Source organism: Rhinoderma darwinii, chromosome 1 (assembly GCF_050947455.1).
Source record: "Rhinoderma darwinii isolate aRhiDar2 chromosome 1, aRhiDar2.hap1, whole genome shotgun sequence".
In the NCBI taxonomy this organism is placed as follows: domain Eukaryota; kingdom Metazoa; phylum Chordata; class Amphibia; order Anura; family Rhinodermatidae; genus Rhinoderma; species Rhinoderma darwinii.
Window position 1 is genome coordinate 132,306,828 of NC_134687.1, and position 23,342 is coordinate 132,330,169.

The 23,342-nt window shown below is 43.0% G+C and overlaps 1 protein-coding gene across 1 annotated transcript in view; it reads right to left on the reverse strand.

Annotated features, from left to right (window-relative positions):
• MMAA (metabolism of cobalamin associated A) overlaps positions 1–22,680 on the reverse strand; it is a 39,862-nt gene extending 17,182 nt beyond the window's left edge. Inside the window, exons 1-4 of the mRNA XM_075860381.1 lie at positions 22,507–22,680; positions 18,265–18,763; positions 16,164–16,286; positions 13,524–13,694 (exon numbers count right to left, since the gene is read on the reverse strand). Of these exons, the coding sequence (XP_075716496.1) occupies positions 13,524–13,694; positions 16,164–16,286; positions 18,265–18,652 (682 nt within the window). The 5' untranslated portion in view covers positions 18,653–18,763; positions 22,507–22,680. The remainder of the gene's footprint in view (positions 1–13,523; positions 13,695–16,163; positions 16,287–18,264; positions 18,764–22,506) is intronic.
• Positions 22,681–23,342: the final 662 nt, after the last annotated feature.

Consider the following 23,342-nt stretch of genomic DNA (forward strand, 5'->3'; position numbering starts at 1 on the left):
TACAGAACACAGTGGATGGAAGGTCTCCATACACTAAAGAAAAACAACAAAAAAGGCCAAAGCCCAAAACAAAAAAGTGTGCATCACATCCCAGTACAAAGGACATTATTCATTATACAGCAGCAGCATTAATGAGCCTAAAAAAAAACAAAAAAGAGGAGCACTGCAAAGGACGAAACATAAGAATAACAACTCAGACTCCTATACAACATAAGGTACAATGAGGCCAATGAATGCAATCAGAGGAGGATAGGCACATTACCCTAGACAGGAGATGAGAGAGAATAGAAAAAAAAAATCACAGAGAAGGGGAATGGAAGGGTAAGAGAAGGAGGAAAACATGGCGAGCCTGGACTCCAGTTCCGGATTCTCATGAACGAAAACAGAAAAGAGCAAAAGCCGCTATACACATATTAGGGGCATATTCGGACTCAAGTTACATAGTTACATATATAGTTACATAGTTTGTACGGTTGAAAAAAGACATGTCCATTTAGTTCAACCAAGGGATGGGAAAGGGGAAGTAAAAAATTTCTACACATAGGAGCTAATATTTTTTTGTTCTAGGAAATTATCTAAGCCTTTTTTAAAGCCATCTACTGTCCCTGCTGTGACCAGCTCCTGCGGTAGGCTATTCCATAAATTTACCGTTCTCACAGTAAAGAAGGCTTGTCGCATCTGCAGGTCGAACCCGTCACGAAGGGTCTGTGGACCCACTGGACCGTACCGCCTTGGCGGTAAGGCAGCTGGCCAACAGGGAGCAGGTGAGGGTCTATAGTTCTATAGGTACCTGTGGCAGATCAGACAGCAGCAGGGCAGGCTCGGCTGGGACTTAGGTAGCAGGCGAACGTCAGGTGAGGTGAAGCAGGTCAGACGTGGATGCAGCACGGCACGACTTTGGCCCAGCTCAGTGCTAGACCAGGAAGGTATGGATTGCTAGGAACAGGAACTGGAAACAGGTATAAATACAGGAACAGGAAACACACTTGGAGGTCATCACATAGACAAACTATAGGGAACTCAACAACGCTCAGGTATAGAACTAGGGGGCTGGACCCCTCTTATAGTCCAGGGTACTCACGGGTCAAGGTTCGTCCATGAGGTCCAGTGCGCGCGCTGCCCCTATGGGATCTGGCAGAGGCGAGTGGACGCGAGCGCTGGCGTCTCCTGAGGAGGAGGCTGGGGCCAGCGCTTGCCGACTCGTGGCTACGGGTGTCAGGGGGAGGTTGGAGCTGACAGGCCGCAGCCACGGACATTACACTTTCTTTTTCCAGACGGAGGTAGTGCCCCCTTGTTTTTTGAGGGGGTTTTACATGGAACAGGATTTCACCATATTTTTTGTATGTGCCATTCATATATTTATATAAGTTAATCATGTCCCCCCTTAGTCGTCTTTTTTCAAGGCTAAATAGGTTTAGTTCTTTTAATCTTTCGTCATAACTTAGATTCTCCATGCCCCTTATTAGCTTCGTTGCTCTTCTTTGTATTTTTTCCAACTCTAGGGCATCCTTTCTATGAACTGGAGCCCAGAACTGAACTGCATATTCTAGATGAGGCCTCACTAATGCTTTGTAAAGTGGTAATATTACATCCCTGTCCCGCGAGTCCATGTCTCTTAATACACGACAATATCTTACTGGCCTTTGAAGCAGCTGATTGACATTGCATGCTGTTATTTAGTGACTCCCCCAGTGTAGCTCCCCCTAGAACATATGATGCATGCAGGTTGTTGGTACCCAGATGCATAACTTTACATTTATCTACATTAAACTTAATTTGCCAAGTGGACGCCCAAACACTTATGTGTTCAAATCCGCTTGCAATTCACGAACATCTTTCATAGTCTGAACTATATTACATAGCTTGGTGTCATCTGCAAAAATAGAAATAGTGCTATTAATCCCATCCTCTATATCATTAATAAATAAGTTGAATAATAGTGGTCCCAGCACTGAACCCTGGGGTACACCACTTATAACTGGGGACCATTCAGAGTAGGAATCATTGACCACAACTCTCTGGATACGGTCCTTGAGCAAATTCTCAATCCAATTACAAACTCTACTTTCTAAACCTATAGTCCTTAATTTACCCATTAGACGTCTATGAGGGACAGTGTCAAATGCCTTTGCAAAGTCCAAAAACACTAAATCCACAGCGGCCCCTTTGTCTAGGCTTCTGCGCAACTCTTCATAAAAACAAATCAGGTTGGTTTGACAGCTTCTGCCCTTAGTAAAAACGTGCTGGCTGTCACTTATGATACTATTTTTTGTCACATAATCCTGTATATAGTCCCTCAATAGCCCCTCAAACATTTTCCCCACAATGGATGTTAAGCTTACTGGTCTATAATTACCTGGTATAAATCTTAGAGCCCTTTTTGAAAATAGGCACCACATTTGCCCTGCGCCAGTCCCTTGGCACTATACCAGTCACTAGAGCATTTCTACATATTATGAAGAGGGGGACAGAAATAACTGAACTAAGCTCCTTAAGAACTCTAGGGTGTAACCCATCTGGTCCCAGTGCCTTGTGTAGGTTTATTTTATTTAATTTAGCTTGCACCATATCTACATTCATCCAATTCAGTAGATCAACTGATATATTAACAGCACTGGCACCAGCTACATCAGCTGCTCTTTCTTCTGTTGTATATATGGAGCTGAAGAACCCATTTAGTAACTCTGCCTTCTCTTGATCCCCTGTGACTAACCATTACCCCTATCTAGGGGTCCTACATGTTCAGACCTTGGCTTTTTTGCATTTATATACTTGAAGATTTTTTTGGGATTTGTTTTACTATCCTTGGCCACCTGCCTTTCATTTTGTATTTTATTACCTTTTTACAGATTTTATTAAGCTCTTTATATTTTACAAAGGCTACAGCTGTACCCTCAGATTTGTATTTTTCAAATGCCCTTTTTTTGTCATGTATTGCCCTTTTTACAGAAGGTGTAAGCCATGTGGGGTTTAATTTTAGTCGTTTATACTTGTTACCTATAGGAATAAATTTTGCACTATAATTACCCAAAGTAGATTTGAAAATCTCCCATTTATCATTTGTACCACTATTTGACATTAGTTCTTCCCAGTCTATATCCTGAATTGCAGCCCTCATCCTGGGGAAATTGGCCTTCTTAAAATTAAGTGTTTTTGCCCTCCCAGCCTGTGTGTTTTTTTTTTACAGTATACGTAAAATATAACTATATTATGATCACTGTTACCGAGGATTTCACAAACATTGACGTTCCCAACAAGCTCTGCATTATTAGAAATGACCAGATCCAACAGCAGTAAGATAGGAGGAAGAAGAAAGGAACGTAATCCATGGAGACCACGTAGACGTGTATCTTACAGAAGCAGCCGGGGAATGGGCCACCAGGTGTTCCATTCTCTGTATCAAGGCAACCTTTTGAAACCACTCATCTAACGTTGGGAGAACCGCCGTTTTCCACCTACATGGGATTACCGACTTTGCCGCTTGAAGGAGATGCCTAGTTAGGGAAATTCTATGAATGTGTAATGGCATAGGGAACATAAATAAAAGAGAATTGGGAACATAGACTCCAGTAACCTCTAATATTATTTTAGGTACCGCATCCCAAAAACTCCTCGAGGGGCAACTCCACCAAACATGAGACATGGAACCTCCCATAGCTCCACAACTCCAACAATTGTCAGGCACGGACGGATACCATTTATGAAGAGCAACCCGGTACCATCTAGAAACAATTTTGTAACTAGTTTCCTGGGCTCTGATGGCTATAGAGGCTTTTTGAGAATGGGAGAAACACTGCTTCCATTGTGCGTAAGTGAAATTAGTATGTAATTCTCTCTCCCAAGCCCTGCAGAAGGAAGGAAGTTGCTGGGATCGTTGGGAAAGGAGTAGTTTATATAATGTGGAGATTGCATGGGTAGGGGGCAGGGTGGAAACACATAAGCGTTCAAAATCCGTAAGCAGCCGGTGAAGTTGGGCGCGGCGATTAATAGCACCATAAAAATGCTTTAACTGGGAATATTCAAACATATGGCGAGTGGAGGGCGTATCAGCTGGGTAGATGGAAGCTAGAGGGAGTAGAGAGGAATCGGAAAGGACCTGAGTAAAATACATAGGATTCGTGGACGTCCTGCCTAGGAAGGAGGGTACATACAACTTTTTGATCACTTCTTATTACATATTTAAAAAAAGATAAGGTGACCAAAAAACTGCGACTTTGGCGGTTTCAATTATTTTTTACGGCGCTCACCGTGCAAGTTAAATAATTATATATTGTAATAGTTCGGATTTTTACGGATGCAGCGATACTAATTTTGTTTGTTTTTTTTAGAGGAAAAATGGAAAAGGGTTTGTTTTTTTTGACTTAAAGAGGCTCTGTCACCAGATTTTGCAACCCCTATCTGCTATTGCAGCAGATAGGCGCTGCAATGTAGATTACAGTAACGTTTTTATTTTTAAAAAACGAGCATTTTTGGCCAAGTTATGACCATTTTCGTATTTATGCAAATGAGGCTTGCAAAAGTACAACTGGGCGTGTTGAAAAGTAAAAGTACAACTGGGCGTGTATTATGTGCGTACATCGGGGCGTGTTTACTACTTTTAATAGCTGGGCGTTCTGAAGAGAAGTATCATCCACTTCTCTTCAGAACGCCCAGCTTCTGGCAGTGCAGATCTGTGACGTCACTCACAGGTCCTGCATCGTGTCGGCACCAGAGGCTACAGATGATTCTGCAGCAGCATCGGCGTTTGCAGGTAAGTCGATGTAGCTACTTACCTGCAAACGCTGATGCTGCTGCAGAATCAACTGTAGCCTCTGGTGCCGACACGATGCAGGACCTGTGAGTGACGTCACAGATCTGCACTGCCAGAAGCTGGGCGTTCTGAAGAGAAGTGTATGATACTTCTCATCAGAATGCCCAGCTAGTAAAAGTAGTAAACACGCCCCGATGTACGCACATAATACACGCCCAGTTGTACTTTTACTTTTCAACACGCCCAGTTGTACTTTTGCAAGCCTCATTTGCATAAATACGAAAATGGTCATAACTTGGCCAAAAATGCTCGTTTTTTAAAAATAAAAACGTTACTGTAATCTACATTGCAGCGCCTATCTGCTGCAATAGCAGATAGGGGTTGCAAAATCTGGTGACAGAGCCTCTTTAAAGTTATTTAAAAATATTATATATTTTTTTATTTATTAACTTTTTTTTTTTTTACACGTTCTATTAGTCCCCCTAAGTACGAATACTTTTTGTACCAGACCATTAGATCGCTGGTACAATACACTGCAATACTAATGTATTGCAGTACAATGTTATTTTTACAGTTTCCTGTAACAGCGCGATCGCTGTTCCTGTCCGTTAGTCTAGGGTGTCAGCTGTAATACACAGCTGACACCTGCAGCATATGGAGTGGCCCCAGCGCATGAGCCTCCTCCATATACATCCCCCCGCACTACGACATGCTATTAAGTAGTGTTGCGTAAAGGGGTTAATTCGCAGCGGAGGGTACAAAGTGAAAATTAAAATTTTCCACTGATATGCCATTTTATTGCACAATATGTTGTGCCCAGTTTGTGCCACTGAAGACAAATACAGCATACAATGTTGAGCGGGTTCTCCCGGGTATAAAATGTCATATATGTGGACGTAAACTGGTGTTTAGGAACACTGTAGGGCTCAGAAGCGAGGGAGCGCCATTTGGCTTTCGGTGTGCACATTTAGCTGGGTAGTAGTTTTGTTTGGGGTTTTACTGGTATTTCAGTTTATGATGTGGGGTCATATGTAAACTCTGCGGAGTACATCAGGGCATATTAGGAGGGTATAACAATGGGGTAAAAAATTATTCATAGATATGTGGCCGGTGTCGCACTGATAAATGGTGCTCAATCTTATCCGCTTTTGGAACGCTCTGCACATTTTGCGTCGCCATATTCTGAGAGCAGAAACTTTTTTATTTTTCCGCCAACGGACCTGTGTGAGGGGTTGTTTGTTGCGGGACAATCTGTAGTTTTCATTGGTACAATTTTAGGGTACATGTGATTTTTTTATCACTTTTTATTCTATATTTTGGCAAGCAAGGTGACCAAAATACATAAATTCTGACCATGTTTTTTGTCAGTTTTTTTTTTTCATTTTTTTTTTTAAGTGATACGGGAGGGGTGGCGACCAAAAAAGTGATTCTGGAAATGTTTTTACTTATTTTTTTTGCAGTTTTCACCATGCGGGAAAAATAATATTATAGTTTTATAGTTTGAGTCGTTACATATGTGTACTTTTTTTTTTAACGTTTTCATTTTATCCCTATAATAAAAGACTTCTTATAGGAAAAAAAGCATTTTTTGTTTTTGGAACTTATAACTTTAATTTTTACACTTTTATAAAACATTTTTATTACCACTTTTTTTTACTTGAAGACCTGCAGCACTGATAGCTTCTATAATACATTACACTACCTAGGTAGTGTAACATATTATAAACGGTCAGCGTGACGCTGAGAGTCACACTGAAAGGAAGCCTATGAGGACCAGCTGGAGGCTGGTCCTCATAGGTTTCTGTGCATGGCAGACCCAGAGGCCATTGTATGGCCTCCGGTTTTGCCATGACAACCAACGGCAGCACCCACAATCGGTCCCCGGGAAAGTTTGTTATAGCAACATACTTTCCAGTTTGTTGCTACAACAATCTTTCCCTGCGATCACATGATCAGGACCTGAACCAATCAGGCCCTGATGAGAGTACCCGGACCAGAGGCTGATAGCAACAGCCCGTTCCGGGTGCTAGACGCACTCTGGGGGACCCAATCGCCAACCTAAGGAGGAACATAAATTATCGTCGGAGCTGCACAAAGCCCAGCAAGAACCGACGGTTAAAAAAGACCACCAGTGTCAACCCAACTTTCCATGTCTGCATTCCACACCCGACTGTATACCACAATCTACACTTTTTATGTATACTGTACTTACTTATTGAACTGCGCCTTGTCTGTGCTTTAAAAAAGCCTCCATCTTGATTATTCAATCCCATGATGCTTCAGCACAGCATCACATGACTAGATTTTACTGGTCATTAAAGTGGTATTTCCATCACAGACATTTATGGCCTATAAACACAGGTTATGACATAAATGTCTAATACAGTGTTTCCCAAACTTTTCCCCACTACTGTACTTAGCCCTATTTCGTCTGACGCATGTCAACATCATTCGTAGTTAGGTGCCGGTACTTCGGTCCATTTGAAAAATTAGTCCCTGCAACATCGAAAACAACCACAATTGTGCTGGTGTGGGAAGGGACGGGCTCAAGGTATCCTGCTGCTTTATGTCCCTGAGGCCCGACTATGGCTGCTGGTGGTGGGTCATTTCTCCCGAAACGTCTATCAGAGGCATAGCTAGGGGTTTAGCATAAGGCTGGTGAAACACATCTCAGTGGGCACCCCACACACAGTATAATGACCTTATAGCTGCCCCCACACAGAATAATGCCCCTATAGCTGCCCCCACAAAGGATAATGCCCCTATAGCTGCCCCCACAGGATAATGCCCCTATAGTGCCTCCCCACACAGTAGAATGCCCCCATAGCTGACTCTACAAAGTATAATGACCCCTTAGGGCCCCAACACAGTATAATGCCCCTATAGCTGCCCCCACACAGTATAATGCCCCATAGCTGCCCCACACAGGATAAGGCCCCTATAGCTGCCCCCACACAGGATAAGGCCCCTGTAGCTGCCCCCACACAGGATAAGGCCCCTATAGTTGCCCCCACACAGGATAAGACCCCTATAGTTGCCCTACCCACAGTCTGGCCCCCAAAGCTGCCCCCACACAGTAAAATGCCCGATAGCTGTTCCCACACAGTATAATATTCCCATAACCGCCACCATAGCTACCCTCCACACAGTACAAAGCCCACTTATAGCTGCCCACACACAGGATAAAGCCCCTATAGCTTTCCTCCCCACAGTATAATGCCCCCGTATTTGCCCTCACACAGTAAAATGCCCCCATAGCTGTCACGACACAGTATAATATCCCCATAACCGCCACCATATCTGCCCTTCACAGTATAAAGCCCATCATAGCTGCCCCCACACAGTATAATGTCCCACCATAGCTGCCACCTCACAGTATAATGCTCCACAGCTGCCCCCACACAGTATAATGCCCCCATACCTGCCTCCACACATCCCCAATAGTGCCTAATAAAAATAATAAAATACATACTCAACTATGCCCGTTCCCACAACAGGTGGAGGAGATCCTTCGGCTCCTCTGGTCTGTACAGCATGTGGCTCAGCGCAGACAGGCACAATGATGTCACTACATCGCGCCTGTCTGCGCAGAGCTGCTCCCATCATAGTGAATGCTGAAGCCATGTACAGTCAGCTCCTTGCTCCAGCATTGAATTCAACTGTATCTGCTTCCTGAGGACGTAGATACAGTTGAAACTGAGACAACAGGGAGTGGCTCGGGCCCCCTGGAGGTCTTCACACGACCCTCCAAGGGGTCCTGAACCACAGTTTGGGAAACACTGGTCTAATACATGCAGTCCCAATTCTGAGGGACCCTTACTTACCTCCAGAACAAGTGTCCCCCAACTCCATTCCGCATGGTTGTGGCGGACACTTACGGGATGGTCTTTCCAATTTTAACCCCTTCCCCCTTTGGCCATTTTTGACCTTCCTGACAGAGAGCCTCATTTTTCAAATTTTGACTTTTTTCATTTTATGTGGTAATAACTTCGGAATGCTTTTACCTATCTAGGCAATTCTGAGATTGTTTTCTCGTGACACATTGGCTTTCTGTTACTGGCAAAATTTGGTCGATACATTCAGTATTTGTGAAAAACACCATTTTGTAAAAACTTGCAAAAATTAGTTTTTTTCTAAATTTAAATGTATCTACTTGTAATTCAGGCAGTTATACCGCACAAAATTGTTGCTAATTAACATCCCCATATGTCTACTTTAGATTAAAAAACTATGCCAAACATCCTTTTATTTTTCTAGGACGTTACAAGGCTTGTAAAAATAGCCTTTTGAAGTTTTCTTGAAAATGTGAGAAATTGCTGCTAAAGTTCTAGAGGCCAGTTCTGTTGTGAAGTGGATTTGGGGGCCTTGTATATTAGAAACTCCCAATAGGTCACCCCATTTTAAAAACTTCACCCCTCAATAAGACGTAGCTTTAGCTCAAAATTTTTCATTTTCCCAACAAATAAAGGAAAGAAAGAACCCCAGGAAATACCATATTTGTGGTCATAAACTGCTGTTTGGGCACACAGTAGGGCTCAGAGGGAAGGAGCGCCATTTGGCTTTTGGAGTGCAGATTTTGCTGGATTGGTTTCTGGTCGCTATGTCGCATTTGCAAAGCCCCTGTAGGACCAAAACAGTGGAAACCCCCCAGAAGTGACCCCATTTTGGAAACTACACCCCTCAAGGTACTCACCAACGGGTGGAGTGAGCATGTTAACCGCGCAGGTGTTTTGCAGAAATTGGTGTGCACTGGATGTTGCAGAGTGAAAATTTTATATTCATAGATATGCCAATATGTGGTGCCCAGCTTGTGCCACCATAACAAGACAGCTCTCTAATTATTATGCTGTATTTCCCGGTTTTAGAAACACCCTACATGTGGCCATAATCTTTTGCCTGGACATTCAACCAGGCTCAGGAGTGAAAGAGAACCATGCGAAGTTGAGGCCTAATTTGGCGATTTACAAAGTATTGGTTAACAATTGAAGAGGCTGTGAAATAATAAAAGAAACCCCTCAGAAGTGACCCCTCAAGGCATTTATTAAGGGGTGTAGTGAGCATTTTCACCCCACAGGTCTTTTCCATAAATTATTGCGCTGCGGATGGTGCAAAGTAAATTTTTCCCTAGATATGCCATTTCAGCGGCAAACATGTCGTTCCCAGCTTGTGCCACTGGAGACACACACACAAAAATTGATAAAAGGGTTATCCCTGGTTTGGCAATGCCATACATGTGGAAGTAAACTGCTGTTTGGGCACGCTGTAGGGTTCAGAATGGAGGGAGCGCCATTTGGCTTTTGGAGCATGGATTTTGCTTGGTAGTAGTTTTGTTTGGAGTTTTACTGGTATTTCAGATTTATAATATGGGGGTACATGTAAGCCGGGCAGAGTACATCAGGGGCATAGTCAGGTGGTATAATAATGGGGTAAAAAAAAAAAACTATAAAATAATCCATAGATATGTGAAGTAATCCTTTCTGCACAGACCAGTGTCACACTGATAAATGGTGTCCTTTCTTATCCCCCTTTTGGTCCACACTCTACACCTTTTCAGTTTGGAGAATTTTGCTGGGAAGTGTTGTCCTGGTATAATAAGGGTGCCCTCGCTTCCAGCAGATATGTTTGGGCCCTCCCGTTCCTGGTTCCCTAATTTTAGGGCCTTGATAAATCGCCTCTTGAAACAGAAGAAATGGTCTCCTCGGGCCTGCAGTTTCATATTTTTATTTCCTGACTTATTGGAGCCTTAACTAATTTTATTTTTTCATAGACGTAGTGTATGAGGGCTATTTTTTTTTTTTGTAGGACGAGCTGTAGTTTTTATTGGTACCATTTTGGGGTACATGCGACTTTTTGATAACTTTTTATCCTATTTTTTTGAGAAGCAAGGTCACCAAAAAAACAGCAATTCTGGCATCGTTTTTTTATACAGCGTTCGTCATGCGTTATAAATTACGTTAAGTTAACTTTATTCTGCGGGTCAGTACGATTCCGGCGATACCTAATTTATAGCACTTTTTTATGTTTTACAACTTTTTGCACAATAAAATTACTTTTGTAAAAAGAATGTATTTTTTTTCTATCACCATATTGTAAGAGCCATAACTTCTTAATTTTTTCGTCGAAGAAGCTGTATGAGGGCTTGTTTTTTGCGAGACGAGCTATAGATTTATAGGTATTTTTGGATGCATGCGACTTTTTGATCACTTTTTATTCAAATTTTTGTAGGGCAAAGTGACCAAAAACAGAAATTCTGGCATTGTTGTTTAAATTTTTTTCTTACGCCATTTACTGCGTGGAATAAATAATATTTATAGTTCAGGCCGTTACGGTCGCGGCGATACCAAATATGTATGGTTTATTCATTTTTTTCAATAATAAAGGACTTGATAAGCGAAAAAGGGTGATTGTGTTTAATTTTATTACTTGAAACTTTATTTTAGTCCCACTAGGGGACTTGAAGGTCCAACTGCCAGATTTTTTTTTCTAATACATTGCACTACCTATGTAGTGCAATGTATTAGATCTGTCAGTCATTCACTGACAAAAAGCCGATTAGGCATCGACTCCGGGCGGGGCCTAATTGGCTTCCGTAATGGCAGATCAAGAGGCCATTGTTAAGCCTCCTGTTGCCATAGCAGCAGTCGACAGCCCTGCAACGGCATGGCAGGGCGCCAATCTGCTACCAACCTTTAAGATGCAGCGATCGCTTTATCTAAGGGGTTAATGGCAGGAATCGGAGATAGCTCCGGTTCCTGCCATTACAGGTGGATGTCAGCTGTAACATACAGCTGACATCCACCGCTGATGACGCCAGCTCAGCTCCTGAGCCGGCGCCATCTTGCCGGTAGCTATGGAAGTCTTTTAGGCCCTGCCTCTGGGCGGAGACAGAAAGGCTTCTATACCAGGCATACCGGGAGGCTAGTGTTAGGCCTCCGGTTGCCATTGCAGCCACCGGCACCCCAGCAATTTTATTGTTGGGGTGCCGATGAGCTGCAAACCCCTTAAATGCATCGATCACTTTTAATAGCTGCATCTAAGGGGTTAATGGCAGGAATCGGCGCAAACTTCGGTCCCCACCATTACCCCAGGGTGTCAGCTGTAAGATACAGCTGACACCCGGGAATGGTGGCACTGACTCAGCTTCTGAGCTGGTGTCCACCATTTGTTATATGGATACGGCAAAATGCGGGAAGCACTAGCTTTCCATAACGTATCCATACAACAAATGTCGGGGAGGGGCCAAGTTGTTAAACAATGGGATTTAGTGACCTATTCTCCCAAATATACTGCTCAAGGTCCGATCTAGTATAGTAGAGTAATTAGAAATAGATGCTATTAACCTCTTAACGCCGAAGGACGGATATATCCATCCACTGCAGCTGCTAGTTCGCGCAGGACGACGGATATATCCGTCCTGTGATGGCGCGGGTACTGCCACTGTACCCACGTGATCAGCGGCAGGAGCACGGCTGTTATACATAGCCTGGCTCCTGCTGCAATTGCCTGAATCGAAGCGCGCTCCGATTCCGGCAGTTTAACCCATTAAATGCCGCTGTCAATAGTGACAGCGACATCTAATGTGTTTGACAGAGGGAGGGAGCTCCCTCTGTCACCCCATCGGCACCCCCGCAAAGAAATCGCGGGTCGCCGTCGGGTTTCCATGGCAGCCGGGGGCCTAACAAAGACCCCCAGGTCTGCCTTCAGCAAATGCCTGTTAGGCCATGCCGGAGGCATGACCTAACAGATTGCCTGTCAGTTTTACATTGACAGGCAATAATACTTTGGTATACTAAGTATACCAAAGCATTATATATGCGATCAGCAGATCGCATAGTGAAGTCCCCTGGTGGGACTAAAAAAAAAAAAAAAAAAAAAATGTAAAGCAGTTAAATAAAGTTTGTGAAAAAAAAGGAAAAAAAAATGATAGTCAAAATCAAATAAAATGGTTTTATTTTGTAAAAGTGTCAAAACAAATAACACATGCACATATATGGTATCCCTGCGATCGTAACAACTTGAACAATAAAATGAACACATTAATTAAACCGCTGGATGAACGGCGTCCAAAAAAACCGCAAAAAACTGCAAAATTCTCTCTTTTCTCCCATTCCCCCCATAAAAAATGTAATAAAAGTTCATCTATAAGTCCTATGTACCCCAAAATAGTACTAATGAAAACTACACATTGGCCCGCAAAAATCAAGCCCACATACGGCCAGATTGACGGAAAAATAAAAGAATTACGGCTCTTGGAATGCGGCGATGCAAAAACAAGTAATTTTTTTCTAAAAGGTTTTTTATTGTGCAAACGTAGGAAAACGTATAAAACGTATGCATATTTGGTATCCCCGTAATCGTGCCGACCCATAGAATAAAGTGAACATGTTATTTACGCTGCATAGTAAACGGTGTAAATTTATAACGTGAAAATTACTGCTGGAATAGCTGCTTATTTTCAATTCTCTCCTAAAATAAAGTTAATAAAAGTTAATCAATATATTATAAGCATCTAAAAATGGTACAATTACAAAATACAACTCGTCCCGCAAAAAACAAGCCCTTATACGGCTATGTCGACGGAATAAAAAAAAAGTTACGACTCTTGGAATGCGACCGTGAAAAAACAAAAAATAATCCTTGGTCATTAACGCGCAAAATGGCCTGGTCATTACGGGGTTAAATTGCAGTACCACCACAACAACAACGAAACAAGCATGGTTAATAACTACTATGCCCTCGACCAAAATCAAGTAGCTATGATTTTTTTTCTTACCTACAGTTTCCACAAGGACAATGTCATAGCCCCCACTCTCGCACAGTAGAATGGCTTCATTAGTTGTCCGGGTGACTCCTCCCAAGGTTCCCCTGGTTGGAGAGGGTCTAATGTAAGCATTCATATCTCTGGACAGCTCAGTCATTCTTGTTTTATCTCCAAGAAGAGAACCTAAAATCCACAAAATGATTTAATGAACTTTACAATTTCAGCTTCTAGATGAATCAGAAAACCGGTCCAGGTTTTCAAAAGTAATGCCTGATGTTGCCATACAGTAATAGAACAAAGAGCATTTTTTCCTATAAGTAAAAATTTTAAATTGTATCAATTTATAAAATATAACCATTTCTGGGAAAGCTGGTTGTAAACAAATATGGCTGTTATATCTGCTCCCACAGATCTTTACCTAGACACCTAAATGGCAAATCTGCCTACTAATGCAGTAAAACCTCTCCCATTCTTATACTGCAGACATGTATACTGTCCTGGTTTTACCGGGAGTCACCTGTTTTTTAGCCTCACCTGGTGACCCGGTTAATTATAGTTTTCACCCGGTCTGCGGCTGGTGGAGGTGCATCTGAGCGCCATACCTGGTTGGTGCAGGTTGCTACGTAGGTGGGTAAGCGACGGAAGTGGTGTCCAGAGGAATGTCGGCATGTCAAGGGCAGTTTAGATAAAGGGAAAAGAGGGAGAAACAAGGAGTGTGAGCTTGGCGCGCTCACGTGGAGACCTTGCGACCCCCCTGCTCTGAAGTTTGTGGGTCCAGGCTACACAGGTCCGATGCGTGGTACTGGGGACCATTTGAATTACCCGCCGACAGCCCCAAATTACTCAATATAAGATGTCGATTTTATCAGAAACATTTTTAAAAAGGTTCAGAAGTGGAACGTCAATGTTTTATTGGTCATTTTTGAAAAGCTGTACATGCAGAATTACAAAATGTATGAGTATATCCTATGTCTGTGATATATCTGTAATGTATTCACTGAATCAGCATGAGATATACAACTTTTATAGCTTTTTCTTTGACCCTATTTCAGATTAGTCACCATCTTAAATACTACTACTGTATCCTGAAGTACTACACCCGCTGTATGTTAGCCACGCCCCCATAAAAGGCCACTCCCATTTTTGCCACAATCCGCTGTCCGAGTATCACCCTGTAACGGGCTCTCCCAGGTTGATATCTCTGATACTGGAGTCCAGGAAAGATGGGTAAGAGTGACTAAGGGAGCTGTAATAAAGATATTTTCCCCAAAAAATATATAACCAAGAATCTTTATTGAATCTTGCACGGATTACAAAACAAAACACAACATGATTTATACACTTCTGAACAGTAATTGTACAGATTAAAGGTTGCCATGGGAGAGATACTGCACCGGGACGCCCACTCATTTGATCCAAGTATGTTATCTATGGAGGAGGATATTTTGGCAGCAGTTCTGCACTGAAACCCAATAATGGAATGTAAACAACAATATAAAAGTACAAAACCACAAAACATGTCACAACTTCTCCGACAAAGACACAATAAAATCCACCTTCACACGAGAGCCCAAACACTGCTGCATGGGTCATAAGAGATCACTTTAAAAAAAATATATATTTTCTTATTGGAGCTGCCGCTTCTCTTCTCTGTTTGCTCCCTATCTGGAAGGTCCTGAATATGTAGATAGTGTTCGTCAATGCAGCATTCAGACTATACCCTATACAAGGTTATGTCTACATTTTTTTGCTGCCGGAGGTGAAAAGTGAAATGCAGCCGCACTTTTCACCAAATTGGATATGGGAAAGTGCAGGATTAGATATGTACATTTAAAAAAAATCTTGTTCTTGTTACATGGATCTGGCAGCATGCTCTGCACTGATTTCCCTGAAGGCAAATAAATTCTCTTTATACTCTGTGAACATCACGTTTTGGCCTTACGTTTAGCGTGTACATCAGGAAAGGTGTCCATAGGGCTCCATTAGCCTGATGGAGGCCAAAAGTGTGTCCTTTTGGCCTTGGTCGGGCAGGTTTACGTCAGTATATCTTTTTTGATGGAGGATGGAATAGCATAGTAGACTTTTCGATCCCAAGGTATGCTGCAAAAAAACGTTTACTGCGCTATAGGACATGTCTCAGTTATACATTTAACGACAAATATGTCATTGGCTTTCCAATAGCTTTTCATGAAGTATATGTTAAATGGATGCCTAATAGAGGCATACGTCGACTATAGTATAGAATAATCTGTTTAACATCTACGTCATGAACCCGGTCACATGAGTTTATGACGTATGTTTAACGTACACCATAAAACCCTACGATGATAGATACCACTGTTAAAGCACCCATCACAATGTACTTTTAACGTATACGTCAGGAGCTTTTCTATTAACTATATTTACCTTAAGGCTGTGAAGCGGTATAAATAAGGCTGAAAAACACCAAAAAAACCACGAACAAGATCTGTGCCCATTTGCCGTACACTTATTTAGCACGATATTGTATTTTGGGACAAGGAACAGGTCATACTGCCACTGTGTATCACATGCAAGGACTTTGCTGGATTCATTGTAGCGCTACGGCTTCCTTTTATACAATGTCATTGTTATCAATCAGCACTCACGGAGAAGAGTAATCCTTCAGCTTACCACCACTGGTGCTTGAGGAAGGATCAACAGCTAAGACAGCAACTTTATGTCCCTGTTCTGTCAGCATTTTTCCAAAGTATTCAATAAATGTGGACTTGCCAGCACCCGGGGGCCCGGACAGACCTGTGGCCAGGATGGAAGAAACAAAAAACCGTTATACTTGTTACACACTATAATATTGAGATGCAGAAAGAAACTTAAACATGATGCACATTGGAGAACTTAATTTACTAGGCTGATTGCGGACTATCTGGTCTTTTCAGGGCTGACTTCTGGATCTTATAGTTTGTAGTGTCCAGATCTATGTGTTATTTGGCCAGTTAAAGGAATTTTGCGGTCTTTAAATATTATGTGCAAATGGTTTAACTGCAGTAGGATTAGTGTAATGTCCGTGGCTGCGGGCTGTCAGCTCCGTTCTCCCCCTGACAGCCGCAGCCATGAGTCGGCAAGCGCTGGCCCCAGCCTACTCCTCAGGAGACGCCAGCGCTCGCGTCTACTCAACACAGCCAGATCCCGTAGGGTGCGCGCGCACACTCGTGACTGCTCTTAAAGGGGCAGCGCGCGCACCAGACCTCATTCATGAACCTTGACCTGTGAGAGCTCTGGACTATAAGAGGGGTCCAGCCCCCTAGTTCTTTGCCTGAGCTTTGTTGTGTATTCCTAGTCTGTCTTGCATATGGCCTCCTAGTGTTTCCTGCTCCCAGTGTTCCTGTATCCTATACCTGTATCCTGATCTAGTGTTGTGCTGTATACTACGCGTCCTGCTTCTCCACGCCTGACGTTCACCTGCTGCCAAGTTCCTGCCAAGCCTGCCTTGCTACTGTCCAAGCTGCCACAGATACCTATACGAACTATAGACTTTGACCTGCGTCCTGTTGGCCAGCTGCCATACCATAAGGCGGTACGACCCAGTGGGTCCACGAACCCTACGTGACAATTAGTCACTTACTAATGTACCGTCTGTAGCTGAAATGCCTCTATAAACCAATCTCGCACGCATTTACCGGACCATGCTTCTGGTGTTTATCTCCTCCTTGTGTGATCTCTATCCATACACTGAACACATGGTTATCTCTTTGATGTCCCCCTTCCTGAAGTACAGGATATGACACATCACATGCCTCTTATCTCCACTGCTCCCAGCTCTCCCCCATCCCTCCATGTCTCTGGAAGGATCGGGTTTCACATGCTGGGCAGCAGATAGTGCAGTCTAGAAGCAGAGTGGTATCTCATTAGCAGACAGTGAGTAATACAGTACTACCTTACAAATTGTAATAGAGGGGCATGCAGGCAGCTGTAAGAAAAACAAAAACCTGCAATCTCTGAGAGGAATCATGGGAACTGTAGTCCTCTACATGGTAATCTTGCTCACAGAAAAGGAAGGTTTTCACCATTGAATCCAATGGGAAATCAAAACCCGTAACAAATAGCCAAGTGTTGCAACTTTTGCGGTGGAATTGCAGCAATTCGGCCGCATAAATCTCAACTCAGAAAAAAAAAATACGTTTATACTTACCCAGAACTCCCTCCTTCCTCCAGTCCGGCCTCCTAGGATGACGTTTCATCCCATGTGACCGCTGCAGCCGATCACAGGCTGCAGCAGTTACATGGGCTGCAGCATCATAGAGGAAGGCAGGACCGGACGTCAAAGGAGGGATGCGTCACCAAGACAACGGCCGCGGTAAGTATAAACGGTTTATTTTTATGGAAACTCCGCCAGAGAAACTGCACCACAATGCGGTGCGGTTTTTCGGATGGAATGTGATGCAGGCTCCAGGTCGGATACGCTGTGTAGTTTTACCCGTGTGAACCCGGCCTTAGAATGAAGGCCGCTGAAGATGGCACAAATTTTTTTGCAAAATAGGTGCGTGCCAAAAATATGCAACTTTTTACCATCACTAAAGTGGCGTAAAGTTATGATTAAATTCCCCCATTGTACTTAGGACTAGGGGTTAGTTTTTCCATGAGTCATCTATTGGGGTTCTCTACTAACTCGTACACGTAACTGAATGTAAAATATATAGCCAACCATTAATAACACGGGAACATAAAGGATAGTTATAAAAGCATTATGTAAACAAGCATGGAATACAACACTGACCCACTCTAAACGCTAGAGGTTTTCCATTATTTAATTGCTCCTGTTCCCGGTGATGGGATAGTACCTTCTGCAACATTATATGAGCAATCTGCCTTTTCCTCAGATGAGTAGACTCGACCAGTGTTATGGCTTCAGCCAAGCAGGCCCGTTGCCCATTTATCAGACCTCCATAAATGTTATTCAGCAGTCTCTGTTCTTTCGCCGCTAGAGGTTCGGTTTCTCGCTGTGGTATGGCGGAAATACACAGAGTCCTACTTGAACCAAAAATATATTTTTGGGATGGACGATTTTCAGTGCTTAGTCTCTGCGAAGATGCCAACAACAGTAAAGCATTCCTCTGTAAAGTGCTTGTTAATGTCTGGAGCTGGCAAAAGGCTAACCCAGACATCTTGGCAAATCAAAAGAGCTTAACGATGATGAGGAACAAATAATCTGGATGAGAAAACAGCTCTACACCTCAGAAGAATGGACAGGCAGATCCTCTTGATGGTTTTGTCAGCTGTAAGGACAACGTAAATCAGAAAATGGTTTAGTCATCGAAATATTGCCAGACAATATTAGGCAAAGTTCACATGCAGAAATCTACGCACATGCTGCAAGCACAAACCATTCAGGTTTATGGAAGGGATTTTCAGTCACTTAAATTTCTGTAATAAATCTGCCACGTGTGAACCTACGCTTACTGATAATAATAAATCTGCCACGTGTGAACCTACGCTAACTGATAATAATAAATCTGCCACGTGTGAACCCACGCTTACTGATAATAATAAATCTGCCACATGTGAACCTACGCTTACTGATAATAATAAATCTGCCACGTGTGAACCTACGCTAACTGTTAATAATAAATCTGCCACGTGTGAACCTACGCTAACTGATAATAATAAATCTGCCACGTGTGAACCTACGCTTACTGATAATAATAAATCTGCCACGTGTGAACCTACGCTAACTGATAATAATAAATCTGCCACGTGTGAACCTACGCTTACTGGTAATAATAAATCTGCCACGTGTGAACCTACGCTAACTGATAATAATAAATCTGCCACGTGTGAACCTACGCTTACTGATAATAATAAATCTGCCACGTGTGAACCTACGCTTACTGATAATAATAAATCTGCCACGTGTGAACCTACGCTTACTGATAATAATAAATCTGCCACGTGTGAACCTACGCTAACTGATAATAATAAATCTGCCATGTGTGAACCTACGCTTACTGATAATAATAAATAATCATCTGCCAACACCCACTGAAACGTGACAGAGGATATGCACATAAAATGATAGTCGTAATAATGAGCTTTTTAGAGGAATGTATATGAAGTTATTGGTGGTGAAAGCCCCTCGAGAGGTCACGTGGGGTGTCTAAACGTCCATATTTGTGGTCAATATTCTATCTACATATTTCTTGCCTAAAACAGTAATGAACCCTAGAAGAGGAAGGTTTTTCTACTTTTCTCGTGTGCCGTTTCCTCATTTGGCAAGAAATATGTAAATGGATTTCAGATCTAACCGTGTCTCCTGTAATTCAGTATGGCACATATGGTACAGAGATATCTAATAAATGAGTATCCATTGATCATTTCAATATACACTAACCCCGCTGCGCAAGGAAATGTTAGGACAGACCAGGTTAAAAAACAACAAATCTCCATACTTTACGAACCACTTCCGTATACACTGAACACTAAATGGGGCTAACCCTGTCCCTCAATACCAGAACGGCCATGGTGGACCATGATTGCCGCAGTGGCTATTGACATGGCATTTGAGGAGTTAAATGGCAAGGATCAGAGCGATCTCCTATCCTAACCGTTCCCGTGAGAGCCTGTCTGTCTGTCAGTCACACCCGGGTGCCCCACAGCTTGCCCGCGCAATCAGAATGACATACAGTTCATGTACGTAATTCTACGTCACAGGGTTAAATGAGTTGTACTGGATTAGAAAGAAACTACAGCATGGTATTGTAGCTGAGCTTCATTGAAGTAAATAGGTCTTAGCTGCAATACCCCACGCAACCTGTGGAAAGGTGTGGCACTGTATTTGAATAGTTTCTATGATTTTTGAATACTGGATATCTTATCCTCGATATTTTGTTTTTGTGTCCTTACATTCACACTTTTTGTCAACAAAGATGTACTAAGCTATCGCTTCACAGCAACTTTGACCACAATACGGGTCGAATGGCCACAGATCGCCTTGTCGCGCTGCCTGCATCGCAGGTAATGAAAGTTGCAAGAAGTTCAGCAGGTCTGGACTCCTTGCAACTGTGGTGTTGCGGTAACTTGCGGGTCCCAAAGTGACCACATCCTCTTTCACTACTGCAATGCAGGCAGGGTGACACAGCGATCTTCAGCCGTGCGACCTGTGTCTCAGCCAAAGTCGCCGTGTAACCCTAGCCTAAGGCCTTGTTTTTTGCAAGAGGAGTTGCTTTTTTTCTTTGTGTATATACAAACATTGTGGTGTATATATAGGATTGCATATCATTTACATTATAGAGGATTTTTTTTTACCCATTCACCATAAGGCCACACAGAAGTATTTTTCATCAGTATTTGTAGGCCAAAACCAGAAGTGGAAAAGAAAGGTATAATGGAAAGATTTGTACCTCTTCTGTGTTTTGGACCCGCTCCTGGTTTTGGCTTACAAATACTAAAGCAAAATACTGACCTAAGGGTAAGGCCAAACAGAGCGGCCCTGACACGGTCGCAACGCGGCTAACAACCGCGCCGGCACCATGTTCCGTGCGGCTGTCAAACAGCCTGTTAGTGGCCGCACGTTAATGTGGGTAAACCGTCCCTTTATCTACAAAATCGTGCGTCCATGAATTAATACACCCTTTATGGCCGCACGATTTTGCAGGTTACAAGTTACCCCCTATTCATTCTCTATGGCAGCGCTGGAAAAAGCCAAACACTGCACTCGGCCCATAGAGAATGAATGGAGAGGCAGTGTGCATGAGCATGTAACCAGAATACCCCTTAACAAGGCATTTGACAGCCGCACGTACATAGTGCCAGCACGGTTGTTGGCCGCATTGCGACCGTGTCAGGGCCGCTCCGTGTGGCCATACACTAAATAGTTGGTGTATCTGTTGTTCTGCTCCGTCAGAGGCGCAAAACAATGAAAATACGGAAAGCGCCAGACACCATCGGCGCCCAACGGAACCCATTGACTTTAATGAGTTCCGTTGTGTTTCCATCAGGGTGCCCGTGGTTTTGCCAGAAATAAAAGTGCAGCATGCTGCGCTATTGTTTTCCTCCTGATCTGTGACGAAGGTAATGGAGCCTCCAAGGCAGATGTGAACAGGCCCTAAATGTCTTACATTTATTGTGCTGGTGGTTCTGGGTTTACCAAAAATGTATATACTTTATTTACTGTGATGCAGCATTGGTTTAATAAATAAAAAAACACTGACACGTGAGAAATTGTAATCGGTGTGGTCCAAGTTCTGAGACCCTCACCAAGTACTAGTACAAAGGGGTACCAGGGCTGTGCGCCGCTGGCTCCGCTCGGTCGGCATGGTTTCGCTCTCCTTGAAGATCTGTGTATAATCTTTATCATTTTCATAGTCAATACATGTCTCTAAGGAGAGGAGACAATGCAAAGGATAGCTGGACCCAGAACACTCGTCCGCTCCAGCAATCAGTGGGGGTCTCGCCACACAGATCCCCCCCCATCAAAACTTCTGCCGTGTCTCTATAACATATCTGTCAAGTTTTCTGACAAATATTCTTAAAAAATTGGATTTAATGCATTTTTTTATTTTGCATTTTTTTTCAATCCCATAAAAAACATTTTAACTTGTGATTTTTATCTTTAAGATATAATGCACTGGCCTGTCTATATAGCAGTAAATTTAGCCGATGCATAACCATTCATAGGTATCTGTGGGGCATACTAGAACTTTAATGGGACATCCCAGGAAGCTTCAGATGAGTCGGGGTCTCTGTGACTTTACAAAGGGAACCCCCTCCCAATGTTAACATCACCATGACTATTGATGGGGTCTGTAAGGCCGTTATCGCAGGATTGTCATTCACAGCCACCTTCCTAAGGACATGTGTGTGAATAGAAGGCATATAGACAATAGGCTGATCTATGTGAGGGAGGATTGTTATGTACATAGGTCTCATTCCCATTTACAGAGATCTAGGGGCCTCCCTCTAGTACATCTGATCACGGTCTCTATATCCAGTACAGGTAGTAGCAGGCAGCACTTCAGGTTACCTGCTCCAGTGTGACAAGTCTGGATACTCCTTTTCCTCCATATTCCTGTCCTGCTACTTCCTACTCTGTCCTCAAAGGTCCATCGAGCCTATTGGCCAAGGACGCACCATGTCGGTATTGGCTTTTGGGAAATGTAGTCCTAAATGCAGAGAGACACAGAACCTCTGCCGCAGACAGAACCGCATTTCCCATGATGCACTGCCACATAAAATAAGTGTAACGTGACCGTCTTCTGTCGGCTCCGTGTCCCTCTGCGGTCAAAGAAAATACTCCACTAGATGTGACGTTTCTTACCATCCAATCATCAGCGCTCGGCATATTCAATTTATTTATTTTTTATTCAGTGACTGTAAGCCCCGCCCCTCGCCGGTGATTTGCAGCCTCTTGCTGTTTGGCCTTTTGCATGTAATGTGAAAGAGAAAGTGTAAGGCACTGTTCACACGGAGTCAAAAGCGGATGTTCCATAATACGTTGCCAACTCCTGTATAGAACAGTGTCTTATGCTTGCAGCCTACTTGCATTTTTCTAAGGTTATTATGAAATAAAAACGTTGTAATAATCCTTCAGAACTTGTCTTCACAACAGACGCAACATGATGTAAATCACAAAAAATGTAAATCACACATCGCTTAAAGTGTTATCCCACCAATACACCCTATCACCTATCCACAGTATAAGTGATAAGCACCCCACCACCACCACCGATCAAGAGAACGAGGGTCCGGAGTGCCCTGAATAAACTGAGTGGCGGTAACGCATGTGTGCTACCGCGCCATTCATTCTCTATGGGACTGCTGAAGATAGATGCTACAAATGTTGTACATGGCTATAACCAC